This window comes from Parambassis ranga, chromosome 17, assembly GCF_900634625.1.
Source record: "Parambassis ranga chromosome 17, fParRan2.1, whole genome shotgun sequence".
Taxonomy (NCBI): Eukaryota; Metazoa; Chordata; class Actinopteri; family Ambassidae; genus Parambassis; species Parambassis ranga.
In genome coordinates, this window is record NC_041037.1 from 11,312,345 (window position 1) to 11,331,665 (window position 19,321).

The 19,321-nt window shown below is 43.2% G+C and overlaps 2 protein-coding genes across 2 annotated transcripts; both read left to right on the top strand.

The window, feature by feature from the left end:
• Positions 1 to 1,385: 1,385 nt before the first annotated feature.
• Positions 1,386 to 7,794, top strand: LOC114449810 (semaphorin-4E-like). The gene is made up of 15 exons (XM_028427641.1): positions 1,386 to 1,877; positions 2,780 to 3,092; positions 3,200 to 3,345; positions 4,186 to 4,248; positions 4,338 to 4,436; positions 4,547 to 4,646; positions 4,740 to 4,850; positions 5,007 to 5,158; positions 5,293 to 5,471; positions 5,552 to 5,708; positions 5,867 to 6,089; positions 6,179 to 6,294; positions 6,403 to 6,560; positions 6,641 to 6,693; positions 6,803 to 7,794. Exons 2-15 carry the CDS (start codon positions 2,984 to 2,986, stop codon positions 7,471 to 7,473), a joined length of 2,337 nt encoding a protein of 778 aa, XP_028283442.1. The 5' UTR covers positions 1,386 to 1,877; positions 2,780 to 2,983; the 3' UTR covers positions 7,474 to 7,794.
• Positions 7,795 to 9,144: 1,350 nt separating this feature from the next.
• Positions 9,145 to 13,690, top strand: LOC114449811 (semaphorin-4E-like). Its single transcript, XM_028427642.1, has 14 exons — positions 9,145 to 9,574; positions 9,681 to 9,826; positions 10,316 to 10,378; positions 10,471 to 10,569; positions 10,680 to 10,779; positions 10,874 to 10,984; positions 11,195 to 11,346; positions 11,481 to 11,659; positions 11,743 to 11,899; positions 12,057 to 12,279; positions 12,369 to 12,484; positions 12,593 to 12,750; positions 12,831 to 12,883; positions 12,993 to 13,690. The coding sequence occupies exons 1-14, from the start codon at positions 9,466 to 9,468 to the stop codon at positions 13,658 to 13,660; spliced, it is 2,334 nt and encodes a 777-aa protein (XP_028283443.1). The 5' UTR covers positions 9,145 to 9,465; the 3' UTR covers positions 13,661 to 13,690.
• The last annotated feature ends 5,631 nt before the right edge of the window (positions 13,691 to 19,321 follow it).

A 19,321-nucleotide genomic window follows, 5' to 3' on the forward strand; every position in this document is an offset into this window, starting at 1 on the left:
CTATCAGAGGATAGTGCTTGTTAGCTATGGAGGGCATTAAATGGTTTTGCATGGGTCTTTTGTTCCTTGTTGTGAATTGATAACTTGAGCATTCTCAACAGAAGCGTAGAGAGGAAGTAAGGATGGAATAAATCAATACAGTTAGCGGATGGTTAAAAGACACACTGAACAATCAGTCCTGCACTTTATCTCAGATAATCCCAGACATTTTATAATCCAGTATTTACTTCAATCTACTGTGCCTAAGATCAATTCTGAAGTACTATTTTCATTTTGTTTACTCTTCTTTGACTTTTTTTGCTACACTTCCATACAGAAGGACATATGATGCCTTCCACTACAAATTAATATATATTGATAATTATTGGTTTACAGCCTTTTTGTCTTCTAATGTTTCATAAACAGCAAAATGTAGTCTGGGTCAAATGATAGATATTCATGACTTGTTAACAGCTCCACCAAATTATGACTTTATTTCACTTTCAGTTTGAAATATATTGTCACATGATCAAACGATTAGAGAACATTTTTTAATTCCTGCTGTATTTCTGTTTGTTTCCCTTCTTGGTACAAACTGTGTTTACTCAGATCATTTACTGTACCAAGTGTGTAGATTTGCTTTTAAATTTAACCCTTCCTGCACCCAATGAGAATGCCCTAGTACTTTACTAAACTGAGTGAAACTGAGTATTTTGACATTTGGTATTTACTTACCTGACTTAGGCTTAGTAAAAAATCTGAATACTCCTTCCAGCAGTACCTTCCTCCTCTGCTCCATGTTTTCGTTTGTGCACATCTAAATCTTGGAGCTTGTCAATGTAAAATTATATAAGCTGATTGGAACATTTTCATAGTGGTAATACCGCAATACTATTTTTGTTGTATGGGAGGTCATATTATATCAATATATCAAAAGATATGATTCATAATTATTGATCTACACATTTTTCTGTTGGCTTACATTAGTCCATCAGTCCTTAACAAGAGGTGGTAAGGTTGGAATAAATCAGTATTTCCACTGTATTTGCATGAGTCTACAGATAATGTACTTCACCTAAGCACAATTGTGAGGTATTGCATTTGCTGCAGTATATTTTTACTGCTCTACCCTTCATAAAGAGTTAAATTAGTGTACATTATTCATTGCACACTTTATTTTTTGGTCTATGGGAGGTCTTATTATATCAATATATAAAACTATACAATCCATAAATATCAGTCTACATTTGTTTCTGTACAAAGGTGTTGGCAAAGCCTTAGAAACACGCCGCTGGGTAACATTCCTGTTTAGACATGCCACCCAGTATTTTTATCCTCAGGGTGTTTTTGTCCTTCACCTGTGTTGAATCGACAGTCACATGAAAACATAAGTGAACAATGAAAGTGTGATCAGATCAGAGGTCAGCACCTTCCGCCCGTTTGAGAGGGGTGTAACACAAAGAACGTGCCCGGGCAAGCGGCGCAGCAGCAGCAGCCATTCAGAGGCAGACCCTCCTCTCCGCTGCTCTCCGCGGGATGTGAGTGTTCAGAGACACGCTGTGACTGCTGTGTGTGTGCAGAGAGGACCCGCCAGAGACAAAGACAGAGACAGACAGAGGAAGGACTTCTCTGATGTGAGAAGCGGAGCTGGATTGGATTTATTTTATTTTTTTACAACCACAGAAGAAGTGGCGACAGGCTGCAAACGTTGACGTCCCAGCGTATGTTAGACGTTAGCTTAACTCTCTGAGGTTTCTCTTTAAAAAAAAGATATTGTGAGTGAATTTTTCCACCAACCTGCAGTTTAATGAAGAGGCAGTGATTTACAAAAAGAAGTTAAGCAGGTGTAGAAGTGTTTTAATGGAAACCTCGGCAGTCTTGGGCGTGTCGGCGCGCAGGTAAGTGATTAACTAAAGATATGAGTGTTTGCTAACCTTCCAGAGCTTCTGCTCGGTTTGAGTTTAAAGTTTAGATATACTGTTAAATAAGACATTTTACTCTGAGCAGTAAACTAAACCTATAATGTAACTAGTTGTTTCATGTTTCGCAATGCTGCATTTTATTTCACTTTGACACACTTGCCGACGGGCTTGTTGCTATAGGAGACATGTAGTTCCGTGTGTGCAAAAATGTGAAACATGTTATCCGGGCTACACTCTCTGACATGCTGTGGCTCATCTGTGTTCAGAAAAAAAACACTCTCTTGCTGCAGCACACACCCTCTCAGCAGCATATAGCAAAGTCACTGAAAACAGCAGTTGTTAATGTTAAACCCAGGTAGTTGGTGGTGAACCAGTCCCATGCCACTAAAGCTAAGTGGGGTTACTGAATTGGGTTTTTAGATTGAGATTAGGATGAGCCACACCTGCATATTTCTGGCCGTTGGGTGTATCACTGTGTTTGCACACATTTTGCAACAAATCTGGTGCAAGAGCTCTTCTTCGCTCTACACCAGTCTTTGGCACTCTCTGTGAATCTCTTATTGTGTTGGTGTTTGGTGCTGCAGGAGAGCTGAGGTTGACATCCCTGCACCCTGCTGAATGCCTTTCATGGCCCTGCATTAACATCACTATGGCACTGACAGAATTACTGCTGCGCTGACTTTAGCTCACTCTGTCCTTTCTGGCAATTCCTTTACTTTTTTGTTTCTTTTATTACATTTTAAGTGCTTCTTCTCCTCTAATCTGCATGTCTCCCCTTTTTTGATGTTTTGCTGTTTATTTTTTGAGCTTTTTTTTCTCTCTCAGGTTTCACGTTCGCTGAATTGATTGTTACATCCATGCAACCTTGTCTCTTTCAGCACTCCACAGCTTTGTTTCTTTGGTCTGTGCCATCCATCTCACGATGGACAGCCTGCTGAGCGGGGCCAGTAAAGGGGCCAGTGCCCTTCAGACAGCACAGACCTCATCACGTCATAGATGCCCCTCACTGTATTTACCCCAGTTCAACTGACTGTTAGGGAAACAATAACGCCTGAATTCCACTTAGCTTGAACAAAGGAGCCATGCATCAGCTGCTGCCCCTCGGTGTCTTTTGGCTGCTGCCCCTGGCCTTGATGCTGGAAGACAAACCACAATTGGACTGTATCCCCCGCAGATCTGTGCCCTATCATGGTGAGACTTTGTCCTGTATAAGCTTCACTTGAAATATGGTTTATGTTTGACAGCCTCATTGGGAAACACCGTGGTTGCTGAGTTATTTTCATACTCATATACTCTAGGGGACAACGCTCATCTGTTTCATGAAGAGGGTGTTTTCAATTACACCACCATGCTATTAAGAGAGGATCTGAATCTGCTAGTGCTGGGTGCCAGGGAGGCGGTGTATGCTCTCGATCTCAAAGACATCTCCAGGAAAGTTGCTTCGGTAAGATCACCTTTGTTAACGAATCAGTTCAAAGCCAATTGCTTTAGTTAATTGAAATTTCTTATCAAAGCTTTTGTCCCAGAGAAGCAGTTTTTACTTGTGTGTGATGGCACATAAAGAAGTCTCTCAGGCAGCACTTGCACAAATACTTTAATCTTATTCATAGGAACTTTCTGATATGCTCACTTTGAGGCAACAAAGACCTGAACTAATGAAGTTTCTGATATTTGTAGCCATAAACATTTTTTATTGTGACACAAACGCTTTTATAACACATCCTCCTAGAAACAGGAACCAATGTACCTCAAGCATGATGCACGCAGATGTGCACTGTAGATAGCATCTGGAGCAGCAAAAATGGTATCCTCTGTGGTTTTTAATATCATTTGATAAAATGACCTAATGTCTTCTGTGTATGAAAAAAAACATATTGTGACTTTTGTTGCTAAAAAGGTATTGGCAGAAACATTAAACTAACAAGACCAAAGACAGCTGTGCTGCTGTCTGTGCCTGGGGAGAGAAGTTGCATCCACAGCCAAAAAGCTATGCATCCTGCACTTATGCAAAACATCTGTCTCACGCAGCAGTTGGCAGATTGCAGAAGGCCATGTCATTGTGAAATAATTGTGTATTTGGATTATCTCATGATTTAAAAAAAGCATAACCTTTTTACTTTGTAACTGCTTTCATCACGTTCATTTCTCTTTGTGTGCACTGGTTTACTAAGCTGCCGACAATATACCCAGCCCCAGAATCTGCTGAGAATTATTGGTTGTGGTTCCTTTTCTTACTTTCATCGTTTTTATTTCTACACTAAGAAAAACTCTTTTGGTCTGTTAGGTTAAATGGGAAGTTACAAAAGAGCAAAAGGCTGCGTGCAAAAACAAAGGAAAAGATCCAGAGGTTGGTCATGTTTATACACAATTACTTGCATTATAAAAAAATTATTATATATTAAGCAGAGGCAGTCAACTTTCTAAATGGATTTACAGACAGAGTGCCTGAACTATATCAGGATCCTGCATAAGACAGAAGATGACAGGATATACGTGTGTGGAACCAATGCCTTCGATCCAGAGTGTGACTATATGGTGAGATGACCTCAAAACTACATAAATTCAATAAACTGCAGAAGTTAAGAACATTTTAATGTACTGTAATGATGATAATGATGCAGAATTATATTTCTTTGTCGGTGCAGTCTTATGCAGATGGAAGCCTGACTCTTGAGAAGAAGGGAGAGGATGGCAAAGGGAAGTGTCCCTTTGATCCTTACCAAAGATATGCCACCATCATGGTTGGTGAGTAGCAGTTATGCTAGTAATAAATATGTTTCTCACATACTATGTGTTTAAAAATCAACAGATGTGGATGTGAAACTGTTGTCCTGCCAGGTAACGACCTGTATTCAGCCACTTCCATGAACTTCCTTGGATCTGAACCTGTCCTGATGCGCAGCTCTCCTGTGTTCATACGCACAGAGTTTAAAAGCTCCTGGCTTAATGGTATGAAGTGATACCATCTTCTGTCTCTCACTTTAATGATATGCTAAGTAGATTAGTAAAATGTTAATTTCATGTTAATTATTATTATTATGTTTTTATGTATGCACCAATCACTACCTACTACAAAACCTGTGTGTTTTTTTCTCATTACACCAGAGCCCAACTTTGTTTCCATGGCTCAGATGCCAGAGAGTAAGAACAGTCTGGATGGAGACGATGATAAGATTTACCTGTTCTTCAGTGAGACAGCTGTAGAGTACGACTGCTACAACAAACTTGTCGTCTCCCGTGTGGCCCGCGTCTGCAAGGTGACCAAGAGTTAATGACAATAACACATAAACAGCACTTCCTCGGCGTTTTCCTCTGCTTGATTGCTTCCCGTTTGTCTTTGTGTTTTTTCCATTTCTCCTTGTTGCTTTATGGCATCTTTTTGTGCTTACAGGGAGATGTTGGAGGACAGAGGACCTTGCAAAAAAAGTGGACAACCTTCCTGAAGGCTAGAATCGACTGCCCAGTGCTGGGGTCCCAGCTGCCATTTATCATCCAGGACACATACGAATGGTGTGATCCCAGTCAGAATTGGAGGGACTGCTTGTTCTACGCCATCTTCACATCACAGTCGTATGTTTGGTAGAAGAATATGTATACTTTTTTAACGACTTTGAGAAACCAGTTGGTAAAGACTTCCTGTGTGTTTTCAGGGACACCTCTGACCGGTCTGCAGTGTGTGCGTACCGTGTGTCTGACATCAGCAAAGTCTTTGCAGAGGGGAAGTACAAGTCCCCAGTCCCTGTGGAAATGTCTTTTGTTAAATGGGTGATGTATAGCGGAGATGTCCCCATCCCTCGGCCCGGAGCTGTGAGTCCACCCAACCTGTTTGTATATCTGTTAGGAACAAAACAAAATCTCCAAAGGTGGCTTTTTTTATGAGTTGCCCAGCAGGAAGTTGATTTCTTTTGTACTCTTTGACTCTGTTGTTCCCTCTTTTCTCTTTCCTTTCCTTCTTCTCTCGCCAGTGTATAAACAATAAGGCTCGTCTTGAGAACATAAATAAGACTCTGGACCTCCCAGACAGGACCCTTCAATTTATCAAAGATAGGCCCCTCATGGACCAGGTCGTCCTGCCAGTAGGAGAGAAGCCTGTACTAGTGCGCAGGGGAGCTAAATTCACACGCATAGTAGTCAACCAAGTTCAAGCAGCAGATGGCGGGAAGTATCATGTGATGTTCATAGGCACAGGTATGTGTGTTCATGGCTGGCATCACTATATTTTGTTTTACTGTGTTGAACTGTTAATGAGGCGTGTTTGCATGGCTTTATACAAAAAGAGAAAGGCTCAGTGCTGAAAGCTGTCAACTACAATGGAGTGATGTTCATCATAGAAGAAATACAAGTCTTCGAGCCCGCAAAACCAATCAAGATTCTCAGGTTTTCTACTGTCACGGTAATTGACAATACTAAGGTCCAACAGAATCACTGTTTGTATTTTACAGTAAGGCACATACATTAATGTCTTTGCTCTGTTTGTGTGTGATGTGTCCAACATACACAGGGTCAGATCTATGCAGGCACAGACTTTGGGGCTGCACAGATACCACTGGCCACCTGCAGCAGGTCCTCAACCTGCATAGACTGTGTTTTATCCAGAGACCCGTACTGTGGCTGGGACAAAACTGTAGGGAAATGTGTTTTCGTTTCTAATGCAGACAGGTAGGCAGCACTCCAAACATTTAAATCAAGTAGTGTTTATCTGTCAAAGTAAGTTATAATTATTGTATGTTCTGTTCCAGTGAACTAATCCAGAGTGTGAAGGAAGGAAATGCCGTTCTTTGCCCAGTTGCAGGTGAGTTTGTGCACACTTATCACTAGTAGAATCGTGTCAGGGCTTGCAGGATTCTGCACTTTGGTTGATTGTGGATTATGAAAATGCAATGTGCACCTCTGCTCTTCAGACCCTGTCAAGCCTGTAAGCTGGGTCACCTGGCCTGGTGGAACCCTGAATCTCAGTTGTCCTTCACCCTCCAACCTGGCAAAACCCAGCTGGGAGTTGGACAACAGCTCTGTGACACCCTCAGCTCACCTCCAGCTTCTTCAACACAGACTGCTTATCCTGAACGTCTCAGTTAGTGATGCAGGCTGGTATCGTTGCTCGTCTGTCGAGCGTTCCACAACTGATGAGTTCACAACCATTGTGGCCGAGTACCAGGTCACAGTAGACATCGCAGGCTCTGGCAGAGGTGGCCAGTTGTTACCCCAAGCTCAAACTGATGGCCCCTCTGTCACAGGACTGCAGGCTGTTGTCGCCCTGCTTGTAGTTTCTCTTGTTGCTCTTTTGGCTTGGAACTTTTACAAAGGCCACCTACCTTTGCCCTGGAACTGTGGAAAGAAGAACAGAGATCAAACCCAGGGAGCCTTTGACCAGGAAGCTATGAACTCCAGAGTGATTCACCCAGAGGCACAAAGGCCTGCAAAAGCTGAAAACAAGCCTCTGGTGTCTGCAACGCATGGAAACAGCAACAACAACCACAGTGCAGAGGCTGGGTTTCCTGCTGTAAGGGATGAAACTGATGCCCCAAGTGTTGACCAGTCTTTGCAATTTATTGATGACGAGCCAGAAATGTAAGTATAACAATTACTGTATTGCAGTAGCAGAACTACTGAATGTTAGTTCGGCTGTAATATGTGAGTGTAAATCTCAGTTTGGGTGAGCAGAAAACTCTTGAAACCTTGTACAGAAACCTAACTGTTGAGACTTCATGCACCGGAGGATTTTATAGGTCTCCCAGTATGAGGAAAACTTGAACTTATGCTTTTGTTTTTATGCAAGTTCATTTTTCTAACTCTTTATGTCCCATTAGAAATTTCTTATGTTTTTCACAAAAAGTGAGCCACTTCATTTCTAACTGCTGTAAAATATTTTGTATTAAATATGATTTGTATACTGTATTGTGTTGTTTAAGTGTGTCAAAACCATGACTATATTTTAGTCTTCTGCAGGACTAGATTTGCCAAAAATCTGCAAAACAGGTGTTGCAGCTATACAGTTCTAGCTCCTCTCTCATAGTAATAAAATATTTTACAGCCTCAAGAAGATTTATTTTCAGAAGTTCATAAAAACAACAAAGCAAAAACTTAAGTTACTGGCGTAACTACGGTTCAATGCATCCTGGATCACCGCCAAAGGCGGTGCTTTAAGCACTGGATGACCATCCCAGCGCATGCGCAGGTCGAGTACAAATGACAACAAAGTCACCTGTGACCTCAGGGTGCAGGAAAGGAGATCCCTCCTGGCTGGGAGGGGCATTAGAGAGCTGCAGCAGAGCCTGTGCAGCAAAAGAAATCCTTGCTGGCCAAAGGGGGGCCACCAGGATCAACTTTTGACACTCCTGTAGAACCCTCTACAGGAGGGTTGTCCCTCCTGTAGTGTGTCCCTCTAGGCAAAAAGGTCCACCTCTGCCCTGCTGAAAGTCTGCCACAGGTGTTCCACCACCTCCGCATGGAGTCTCCACTCCCCGGGAAGGGAGCGCTGGCGGGACAGGAAATCTGCTACCCCATTGTTACTCTAATGAAACTACCTCTGAAAAAAACCCTAACTGTTCATCTAGTCATGTGACACTCAGGATGTAGCATTTTTTTTTGGGGGGGGGGGCATCTGCAAGAAGCAGAGTAAGTATCGCATTTAAAAATGCTCTTTTTCAACATTTTTGAGTGGTTTATTGAGTTGGCAAAGCATAAGACGTCACCCCTGTTACCCTTAATTATAGTATACAATATTTACTTTTTATAATTTCTAAAACATGGTTAATACATATGTTAAAATCATTGTGTGTGTTAGCTTGTGGCCAGCTTTTTCTTCATTTCAGTAGTAGCAACAGCTTACTTTAGCAGAAAATGTCCTCCCTGTTACTGTCCACCCTGTTACTTTTTTCTATAGTAACAGGGTGGACACCTCAATACAGGATGGACATAAGTGCTACGAGAAATTGTTTCCAGCATGTATGCCTAGCAACGGCAATCAAACCAATGATAGAGAGACCAGAGAAGTGTGAACCCAGGGACTGTAGAGACATTAGAGCTCCTGGTGACGTTAAATTGACGTTAGACTCAACTTAAAGAAAACGCTGGGAGGAAGCTTGTCTACCTAAAGTTACAGTAGATGGTATTATTTAGCTGATGATCTGTTGTTTGCCATATCTGTGATGGACATAAGGAGAAGGGTTACAGGCTGGAATTAGTAGATCTGATACGGAAAATAAGTGTTTACTTCTGTATGTTTGACATCATAGACAAAAATTATACTGTGTTGTAGAGCAACATCTTGTGATTCTGACGGTGTCCATATTTTGTTGTCTAAAGGCTTTGGTTTGGACAAAAACAGAAGTTGTTTAGAGGGTGTTTTTACATTGGAAATGCATTAGGAGGGGGACAGAGAGAGCTGCAGTTACGGGCAGTTGATAAACATTCAGGTTGCCATGGATACAGGCAGGCAGGCAGGGCTGTTACCATCGTGACAGGCTGACAATCCTTTGATCTCGGAAAACAAAGGCAAAGAACACAGGTAGATGGTCAGGGAAGCAATAACGCCTGAATTACACTTAGCTTGAACAAAGGAGCCATGCATCAGCTGCTGCCCCTCTGTGTCTTTTGGCTGCTGCCCCTGGCCTTGATGCTGGAAGACAAAACACAATTGGACTGTATCCCTCGCAGATCTGTGCCCTATCATGGTGAGACTTTGTCCTGTAAGCTTCACTTAACATTATGGTTTATGTTTGACAGCCTCATTGAGAAACATCGTGGTTGCTGAGTTATTTTCATACTCATATACTCTAGGGGACAACGCTCATCTGTTTCATGAAGAGGGTGTTTTCAATTACACCACCATGCTATTAAGAGAGGATCTGAATCTGCTAGTGCTGGGTGCCAGGGAGGCGGTGTATGCTCTCGATCTCAAAGACATCTCCAGGAAAGTTGCTTCGGTAAGATCACCTTTGTTAACGGATCAGTTTAAAACCAATTTTTTTTTATCTTGGCATAGATTTGTTAATTGAAATTTCTTATCAAAGCTTTTGGCCCAGAGTAGCAGTTTTTATTTGTGCGTGATGGCACATACAAAAAGTCTCGCAGGCAGCACTTGCACAAAGGCTTTAATCTTATTCATAAAAAAAGCTATGCATCCTGCACTTATGCAAAACATCTGTCTCACGCAGCAGTTGGCAGATTGCAGAAGGCCATCTCATTGTGAAATAATTGTGTATTTGGATTATCTCATGATTTAAAAAATGCATAACCTTTTTACTTTGTAACTGCTTTCATCACGTTCATTTCTCTTTGTGTGCCCTGGTTTACTAAGCTGCCGACAATATACCCAAAGCCCTAGAATCTGCTGAGAAGTATTGGTTGTGGTTCTTTTTCTTACTTTCATCATTTTCATTTCTACACTAAGAAAAACTCTTTTGGTCTGTTAGGTTAAATGGGAGGTTACAAAAGAGCAAAAGGATACGTGCAAAAACAAAGGAAAAGATCCAGAGGTTGGTCATGTTTATGCACAATTACTTGCATTATAAAAAAAATTATTACATATTAAGCAGAGGTAGTTATAATTTTCTAAATGGATTTACAGACAGAGTGCCTGAACTATATCAGGATCCTGCATAAGACAGAAGATGACAGGATATATGTGTGTGGAACCAATGCCTTTGATCCAGAGTGCGACTATATGGTAAGATGACCTCAAAACATCATAAATTCAATGAACTGCAGAAGTTAAGAACACTTTAATGTACTGTAATGATGATAATGATGCAGAATTATATTTCTTTATCGGTGCAGTCTTATGCAGATGGAAACCTGACTCTTGAGAAGAAGGGAGAGGATGGCAGAGGGAAGTGTCCCTTTGATCCTTACCAAAGATATGCCACCATCATGGTTGGTGAGTAGCAGTTATGCTAGTAATAAATATGTTTCTCACATACTATATGTTTAAAAAATCAACAGATGTGGATGTGAAACTGTTGTCCTGCCAGGTAACGACCTGTTTTCAGCCACTTCCAAGAACTTCCTTGGATCTGATCCTGTCCTGATGCGCAGCTCTCCTGTGTCCATACGCACAGAGTTTAAAAACTCCTGGCTTAATGGTATGATGTGATACCATCTTCTGTCTCTCACTTTAATGATATGCTAAGTAGATTAGTAAAATTTTAATTTCATGTTAATTATTATTATGTTTTTATGTATGCACCAATCACTAAGGCAAATTCCTAGTAATGTGAATCCCCTTCACTTACATGGCAATAAACACGATTCTGATTCTGAAAAACCTGTGTGTTTTTTTCTCATTACACCAGATCCCAACTTTGTTTCCATGGCTCTGATGCCAGACAGTAAGAACAGTCTGGATGGAGATGATGATAAGATTTACCTGTTCTTCAGTGAGACAGCTGTAGAGTACGACTACTACAACAAACCTGTGGTCTCCCGTGTGGCCCGCGTCTGCAAGGTGACCAAGAGTTAATGACGATAACACATAAACAGCACTTCCTCAGCGTTTTCCCCTGTTTGATTGCATCCCGTTTGTCTTTGTGTTTTTTCCATTTGTCTTTGTTGCTTTATAGCATCTCTTTGTGCTTACAGGGAGATGTTGGAGGACAGAGGATCTTGCAAAAAAAGTGGACAACCTTCCTGAAGGCTAGAATGGACTGCCCAGTGCTGGGGTCCCAGCTGCCATTTATCATCCAGGAGACATACCACTGGTGTGATCCCAGTCAGAATCGGAGGGACTGCTTGTTCTATGCCATCTTCACATCACAGTCGTATGTTTGGTAGAAGAATATGTATACTTTTTTAATGACTTTAATGAGAAACCAGTTGGTAAAGACTTCCTGTGTGTTTTCAGGGACACCTCTGACTGGTCAGCAGTGTGTGCGTACCGTGTGTCTGACATCAACAGAGTGTTTGCAGAGGGGAAGTACAAGTCCCCAGTCCATGTGGAAATGTATTTTGTTAAATGGGTGACGTATTACGGAGATGTCCCCGTCCCTCGGCCCGGAGCTGTGAGTCCACCCAACTTGTTTGTGCTTCTGTTGAGAACAACACAAAATCTCCAAAGGCGGCTTTTTTATGAGTTGCCCAGCAGGAAGCTGATTTCTTTTGTACTCTTTGACTCTGTTGTTCCCTCTTTTCTCTTTCCTTTCCTTCTTCTCTCGCCAGTGTATAAACAATAAGGCTCGTGAAGCGAACATATATACGACGCTGGACCTCCCAGACAGGACCCTTCAATTTATCAAAAATAGGCCCATCATGGACGAGGTCGTCCTGCCAGTAGGAGAGAAGCCTGTACTAGTGCGCAGGGGAGCTAAATTCACAAGCATCGTAGTTAACCAAGTCCAAGCAGCAGATGGCGGGAAGTATCATGTGATGTTCATAGGCACAGGTATGTGTGTTCATGGCTGGCATCAGTATATTTCGTTTTACTGTGTTGAAGTGTTAATGAGACGTGTTTGCATGGCTTTATACAAAAAGAGAAAGGCTCAGTGCTGAAAGCTGTCAACTACAATGGAGTGATGTTCATCATAGAAGAAATACAAGTCTTCGAGCCCGCAAAACCAATCAAGATTCTCAGGATTTCTACTGTCACGGTAATTGACAATACTAAGGTCCAACAGAATCACTGTTTGTATTTTACAGTAAGGCACATACATTAATGTCTTTGCTCTGTTTGTGTGTGATGTGTCCAACATACACAGGGTCAGATCTATGCAGGCACAGACTTTGGGGCTGCACAGATACCACTGGCCACCTGCAGCAGGTCCTCAACCTGCATAGACTGTGTTTTATCCAGAGACCCGTACTGTGGCTGGGACAAAACTGTCGGGAAATGTGTTTTCCTTTCTAATGCAGACAGGTAGGCAGCACTCCAAACATTTAAATCAAGTAGTGTTTATCTGTCAAAGTAAGTTATAATTATTGTATGTTCTGTTCCAGTGAACTAATCCAGAGTGTGAAGGAAGGAAATGCCTTTCTTTGCCCAGATGCAGGTGAGTTTGTGCACACTTATCACTAATAGAATCGTGTCAGGGCTTGCAGGATTCTGCATTTTGGTCGATTGTGGATTATGAAAATGCAATGTGCACCTCTGCTCTTCAGACCCTGTCAAGCCTGTAAGCTGGGTCACCTGGCCTGGTGGAACCCTGAATCTCAGTTGTCCTTCACCCTCCAACCTGGCAAAACCCCGCTGGGAGTTGGACAACACCTCTGTGACACCCTCAGCCCACCTCCAGCTTCTTCAACACAGACTGCTTATCCTGAACGTCTCAGTTAGTGATGCAGGCTGGTATCGTTGCTCGGCTGTCGAGCGTTCCACAACTGATGAGTTCACAACCATTGTGGCCGAGTACCAGGTCACAGTAGACATCGCAGGCTCTGGCAGAGGTGGCCAGTTGTTACCCCAAGCTCAAACTGATGGCCCCTCTGTCACAGGACTGCAGGCTATTGTTGCGCTGCTTGTAGTTTCTCTTGTTGCTTCTTTGGCTTGTAACTTTTACAAAGGCCACCTACCTTTGCCCTGGAACTGTGGAAAGAAGAACAGAGATCAAACCCAGGGAGCCTTTGACCAGGAAGCTATGAACTCCAGAGTGATTGACCCAGAGGCACAAAGGCCTGCAAAGGCTGAAAACAAGCCTCTGGTGTCTGCAACGCATGGAAACGGTAACAACTACAGCGCCGAGGTTGCGTTTCCTGCTGTAAGGGACGAGACTGATGCCCCAAGTGGTAATGAGTCTTTGCAATTTATTGATTATGAGTCGGAATTGTGACTATAACAATTACTGTTGAGACTTCATGCACCAGAGGATTTTATAGGTCTCCCTGTATGAGGAAAACTTGAACTTATGCTTTTGTTTTTATGCAAGTTTATTTTTCTAACTCTTTATGTCCTATTAGAAATTTGTTTATGTTTTTCACAAAAGTGAGCCACTTCATTTCTAACTGCTGTAAAATATTTTGTATTAAACATGATTTGTATACTGTATTGTGTTCTTGTTTCAGTGTGTCAAAACCATGACTATTGTGGCGACACGCTGGCGAGGCGACCAGCTTAATTACATGTACAAAGTACCAACAACGCCACCTCGGTAGAGTGCCCGAGGACACACCAGTACTCCAGTGAGGAGATCACAATTTTAAGGAGAAAGGCACTCTGGTTCGGTACCCAGGGAGGCAAGACATGAGGTTCCAAGTCAAAGAAAATACAATTTTATTATAAAAGGACAATAAAATCAGCAGTTTAAAAGGCTAAAAGTTTTTCCACTTAAAAGGATAAGAGCAGTTGGGGGCTTTCTGGCCATGGGTTGGAGTGGTGAGAAGGGGACAGGAAGGGTCCAATCAAAGCAGAGATAAATAAATGAGTTCACCCCACACACACGTGCCACTCACTCCAAAGTTATGTGCAAAACCTTAAGCCCGGGTCACACAGCACACCAAGAGGACACCACTGCCCAGGGCACCACTGCCACCACCGTCGGCTGCCAACGCTACTAACGCAAAAGGGAGAAAGAGAGCCAACCGTCAGGAGGGTCATAAAACGAACACAAGAACAGAAAAACAACAAATTATCAATAAAGAAAATGTAAAAATAAACCAAAATCAACTAATAAACTCCTGTTAGCGGTGACACCAACAGTACACCAGCCGCTAACAAATTATGATTACTTAGAACCAATAGAAATACTGCGATAACAAAATAAGGAAACTAATGAACACAAAAAAATAACCAAACAAAACCAATAGCTGCATCCAAGCAGATATAATCAAATAACAGAGACAAATAAAAATAATAAAAATAAAGAAAAGAAAATCAAACCTAAGCAACAGAATCAATAAACCCACAAACAATACATCCTAAATCACACACACACACACAGGAAAGGTGCACACAATGCCTGCAACCAGGAGGACCGGGAGGCGAGTGAACGGACCCCCGCCGGGCAAAGTAGCCAGCAACAGTCTGTTCACACAGAGCAGGTCCGGCTGCGCGGCTAACCACTCAAACGATCGGTTTCCATACACACACCGTCCTCGAATCAGGACGTTCACAGAGCAAGCAGTCTTTGCAGTCGGTGAAGCAGGATCTTCGCAGTCGGCAAAGCAGCAGTGTTCCCACCAAGTGGCAACCTTCGGGGCTCAGACTTGAAGCCCATGCGGAAGTGTCAAAACTTGTAATTCACACCGCAACTGCTGGGGGCTGGCTCCAAAAGCGAGTAATTTCCTATAGACTCCCATGTTAAAATGGCCGACTTCACAGCAGAAAAGAACATGTTTACAGCCTGGTACAAAAAAACCACTCTGGTCTCAGATGATAGGTTCTCTTCTAGTGTCAATTGTACAGGGGGTGAATGTTTTTACAACTCACTAATTTCGATTGTATTCGGACTTAGAATTAAGCATAATTATGGCCGTTGCCGCTTGAGTGACAGACAGTTGATGTATCACAGCGTGAGTTTCCTGCTTCCACGATCGCCCGCCTCAGAGCTGAACTAACAGATAGAGTTAGTGTCCAGTCTAAGGGAGAATTGAGAGCGCCACAGAGCCACCATCCACCTACCTGCACTCAGACGGCAAACCGGAAAACAACCAGGAAGTGAACGAGCCGTCATGCCAGGAGTGAGAGACCCAAAGAGGAAACTACCCTCCTTTTATCCCCACTCTCTGCCCTCTAATTGGGTGAGCGCCCAGAGCAGCAAAACAGACTCATAGAGGCCGCAGCAGAGCGTGCTGCTACACTATATTTTAGTTTTGTGCAGGACTAGATTTGCCAAAAATCTGCAAAACAGGTGTTGCAGCTATGCAGTTCTAGCTCCTCTCTCATAGTAATGAAATATTTTACAGCCTCAAGAAGATTTATTTTCAGAAGTTCATAAAAACAGCAAAGCAAAAACGAAAGTTACAGGCAGTGCTTTAAGCACTGGATGACCATCCCAGTGCATGCGCAGGTCAAGTACAAATGACAACAAAGTCACCTGTGACCTCCTGGTGACCCATGTGAGTCCATATAGTCACGTGACACCAGACGCTCAGTCCCTTAATCTTCTCGCGAGACACGAGAGTTCTGAGGGACCTGATGCTCTGGTGCTCATCCAGGATTCATAGAACCGTAGTTACGCCAGTAACTTTTGTTCTATTTCATCCTTCCTGACCACCAGAGGCGGTGCTTTAAGCGCTGGATGACATATACCAACAGGGTCACAAGGAATCTCAGACCACCATGAGAACTATGCCTACCTTACTAAGTGAGAGAGTGGTAGCGCAGAACCCCCTCCAGGGGATGGGGCGAGGCCACATTGACTCTGTAAAACCTGGCGAACATGCTCTGTGACGTCCATGAGGCTGCTGCACAAATGATGAATGACAGCCATCGGAGAGGTGCATCAGACAACGGTTCAAAGGGCCGAGCCCGCAGGGAGTCCAGGACCATAAACAGATCCCACGTCGGAGCCACCAGGCGCTAAGGTGGGTGGAGCCATCTGGCACCCTTGAGAAATAGAGAAAAAGTTTTGTTGCTGCCGAGAGTAGATGTAGATGCAGTAGTAGATGGAGACCGCCCTTGCTCAAGAAGGTCCTGTAAGAATTCCAGGACAGCAGAGAGTGGGCACCGTACTGCGTCCTGCCCCTTGTCACGACACCAGTTGTCAAAGACTCTCCATTTACTAGTGTACAGCCTCCGGGTGGACGGGGCACGGGCATTGGTTATCGTCCTTCCTATCTCCACCCCATACTCTGAGAATGTCGTACGGGCCCTGCAGCGGCCAAGCCCAGAGCTGAAGGCATCTGGGGTCAGGGTGTAGGAGCTGGCCACCCAGCTGGGAAAGGAGATCTGCAGCAGAGCCTGTGCAGCAGCAGAAATCCTGGCTGGCCAAAAGGGGGCCACCAGGATCAACTTGTGACAGCTCGAGCACGTTGATGTGCTCCCTGGAGTGTTGCGGCGACCATGAACCCCACGCCGCTTGTCCATGCCATGTTGCACCCCAACCTAAGTTCCGTCCGTGTGCACCACCTCTCTCCGGAACGGAAGTAGGGGTCTGTCATAAAAGAATTTTCCACAGCACTGTGGCAGAAGAAGTGGGAGAAGGGGCGGCATTATTTCTCTATTCAAAACAGAGTAAATACAAAACCATGTTATCTTGGTCAAGGAAGAAGACAGTCTGTAATTATGACAAGACTCAGATTAGGCCATTGTAGTTTGGCATGGGATCTTCAAAAGATTAAAGGTAGGGTAGGAGATTTCATTCTAATGCACTTTTTGTTGAATTAGTGTAACTTCTCTTTACAATCCGATAACAACCAATTAGTTCGGCAGTTTCGCTTTAAAATGAAGAATAGTAATCATCTGTGGAAATAAAAAATAAAAACGCTAAAAACATCAGCCAATCCTCCAGGATGACCCTGCACGGATTATTGGCTGGTTGTCACTCTCTTCCTGCTCTGTGCACACCAGAGAGGTACGTGCATGATGGCCGAAGTTACAGACCGCAGCTCGTCTTCAGCGTCTCTTCTCTTCCATTTTGTATTTTGTAACTTGATACCTCTGGCACAAGAATTTTCTTCGGAATTAATAAAGTTTTATCTTATCTTATCCACCACCTGCCTGTTGCTGCGTCCTGTGTGCCACACCATCTCAGTGTTCCTTTTGGTTGTTTTGCTTTGATCAAATAAATTGTTGATTTTGTTAATTTTCCAGTTTACTGGTGAAGTTGCAGGTCCGGTATAGGGACTTTGGTATGTGTGATTGTTAAGTGGATCTGATGAGGGAGTCTCTTCCGGTGCAGTGGTTAATGTTCTATCTAGGAGACATGCAGAGTTTATTGTGCTGGTTGTTTGCATTTTTTTAGGTGGCTGTGGGGGCCAGAGAAAGATATGTGTGGCTGTGTGTATAGGTGCTGGTGCCTGTCAGTGTGGTCCTCCTGTTAGACTCAGAGGTGTCTTTCCTGTTGGGTTGCGTCTGGGGGTGGGATAAGGTAGTGTTGGGGTGAGGCAGTTGGAGTGCCCCCCCAACTAAATACCCGCCGCTTACCCCCATGAAGACTAGGGAGAAGTGGTTAGAAAATTTGTTAGGCAGACAGGGGGGGGCTCTGACTGGTTTCCTGGTACTTGCACACACATGAGTTTAAAATTGTGTTTTCTTTTGTTGTAGTGTAACGAACAGGCTGTTACTTGAAGTATAAACACCAGCGCTTTCACTTAGCACTTTAACCTGCATTTTAACACTTTGGTAGCACACAGCACTTTAAACAAACATTTAATTGCACACAGTTGGTTTTAGAGGTCTTTATTGTCTTTTTCCTGTTTTTAGATCCAGTGGCACTAGCACTTTGATTGATGGCTGCTTGGCCCTGGAGAAGAAAGATATATTAGTCTCTAGATTTATAATGTGCAATATAAGCTGCAATATTTAAGTTTATCTTTGTTTAGTGTTGATGTGTGTGTTTTTAAAGTGTATCTTAAAGTGTTTGTGAATGTGGTTTTAGGGTGTGTACTTACCTTGCCCTTGTGTCCAGTCCAGGTCTGTCAGCTTAAAGAGTTCCCATTGAAACAACGGCCCTTAAGAAGGTTCCGGGATGGACCAAGGTAGGGGAATGTGTAGGGGAGCCAGCTTAGGTGTTTTATTGGTTTATGGGTTCTATTTATATTGAGGTGTTTGGTTTATGTATATATGTATTCGGTTTTACTTGGTTTATGGTTGTGGTTTGGTTTATGGAGGTTTTAGATTATTATTATATTATTATTATTATTTTTATCCCTATTTATTCCTATTGAGTTTTAGTAGTTTTACCCAGTTAGTGACACATTATAAAAGGCGCCTTTCTCCATCACTTGTGGTTATGAAGCTCTTAGCGCAAGTTCAATCAGGAAGACTATCTTCACTCTTTCATCACTTCTTCCAACCACCTCTCCCTTATCATCCTCCTCACACTTATCTCACCTTCTCCCTCGCCCCTTTCTCTCTCTCTGCCTCCCACTTAATCAGCTGGTTAATATAAAGCAACTCCCCCACCAATCAGCGTCCGAGCCTTCCCTCTCCTGCCCAATCACCACTCAGCAAATCATTTAAAATTTCTCCTTCTCCTCCTCTCCAGCTGTCTTTCAGATCGATTTCGGCAACCCTCCTCCACCCAAGCACCACCAGTTCCTCATCAGGGCACGGCCTCTTATCTCCTGCTCTTCTGCTTCTTCACCACCACCAGGTCTAGACCTGGGGGATTCCTGCCTAAGCGGCCTTATCTCCTGTCCTTTCCCCCTTCAGATGTCGGTCATCACATCGGGGTCTAGAACACCAAAGCACAATTCATTCATTCATTGTACTTCAATAAATACTTTCTCATCTAAACATTTAGTCTCTCCTGATTGAGCTGCTGCTGGAGATGAAACTGCTGCTCTAACCTCCATACACACTTTGCACTTTTTGCACGTGCACTTTGTAA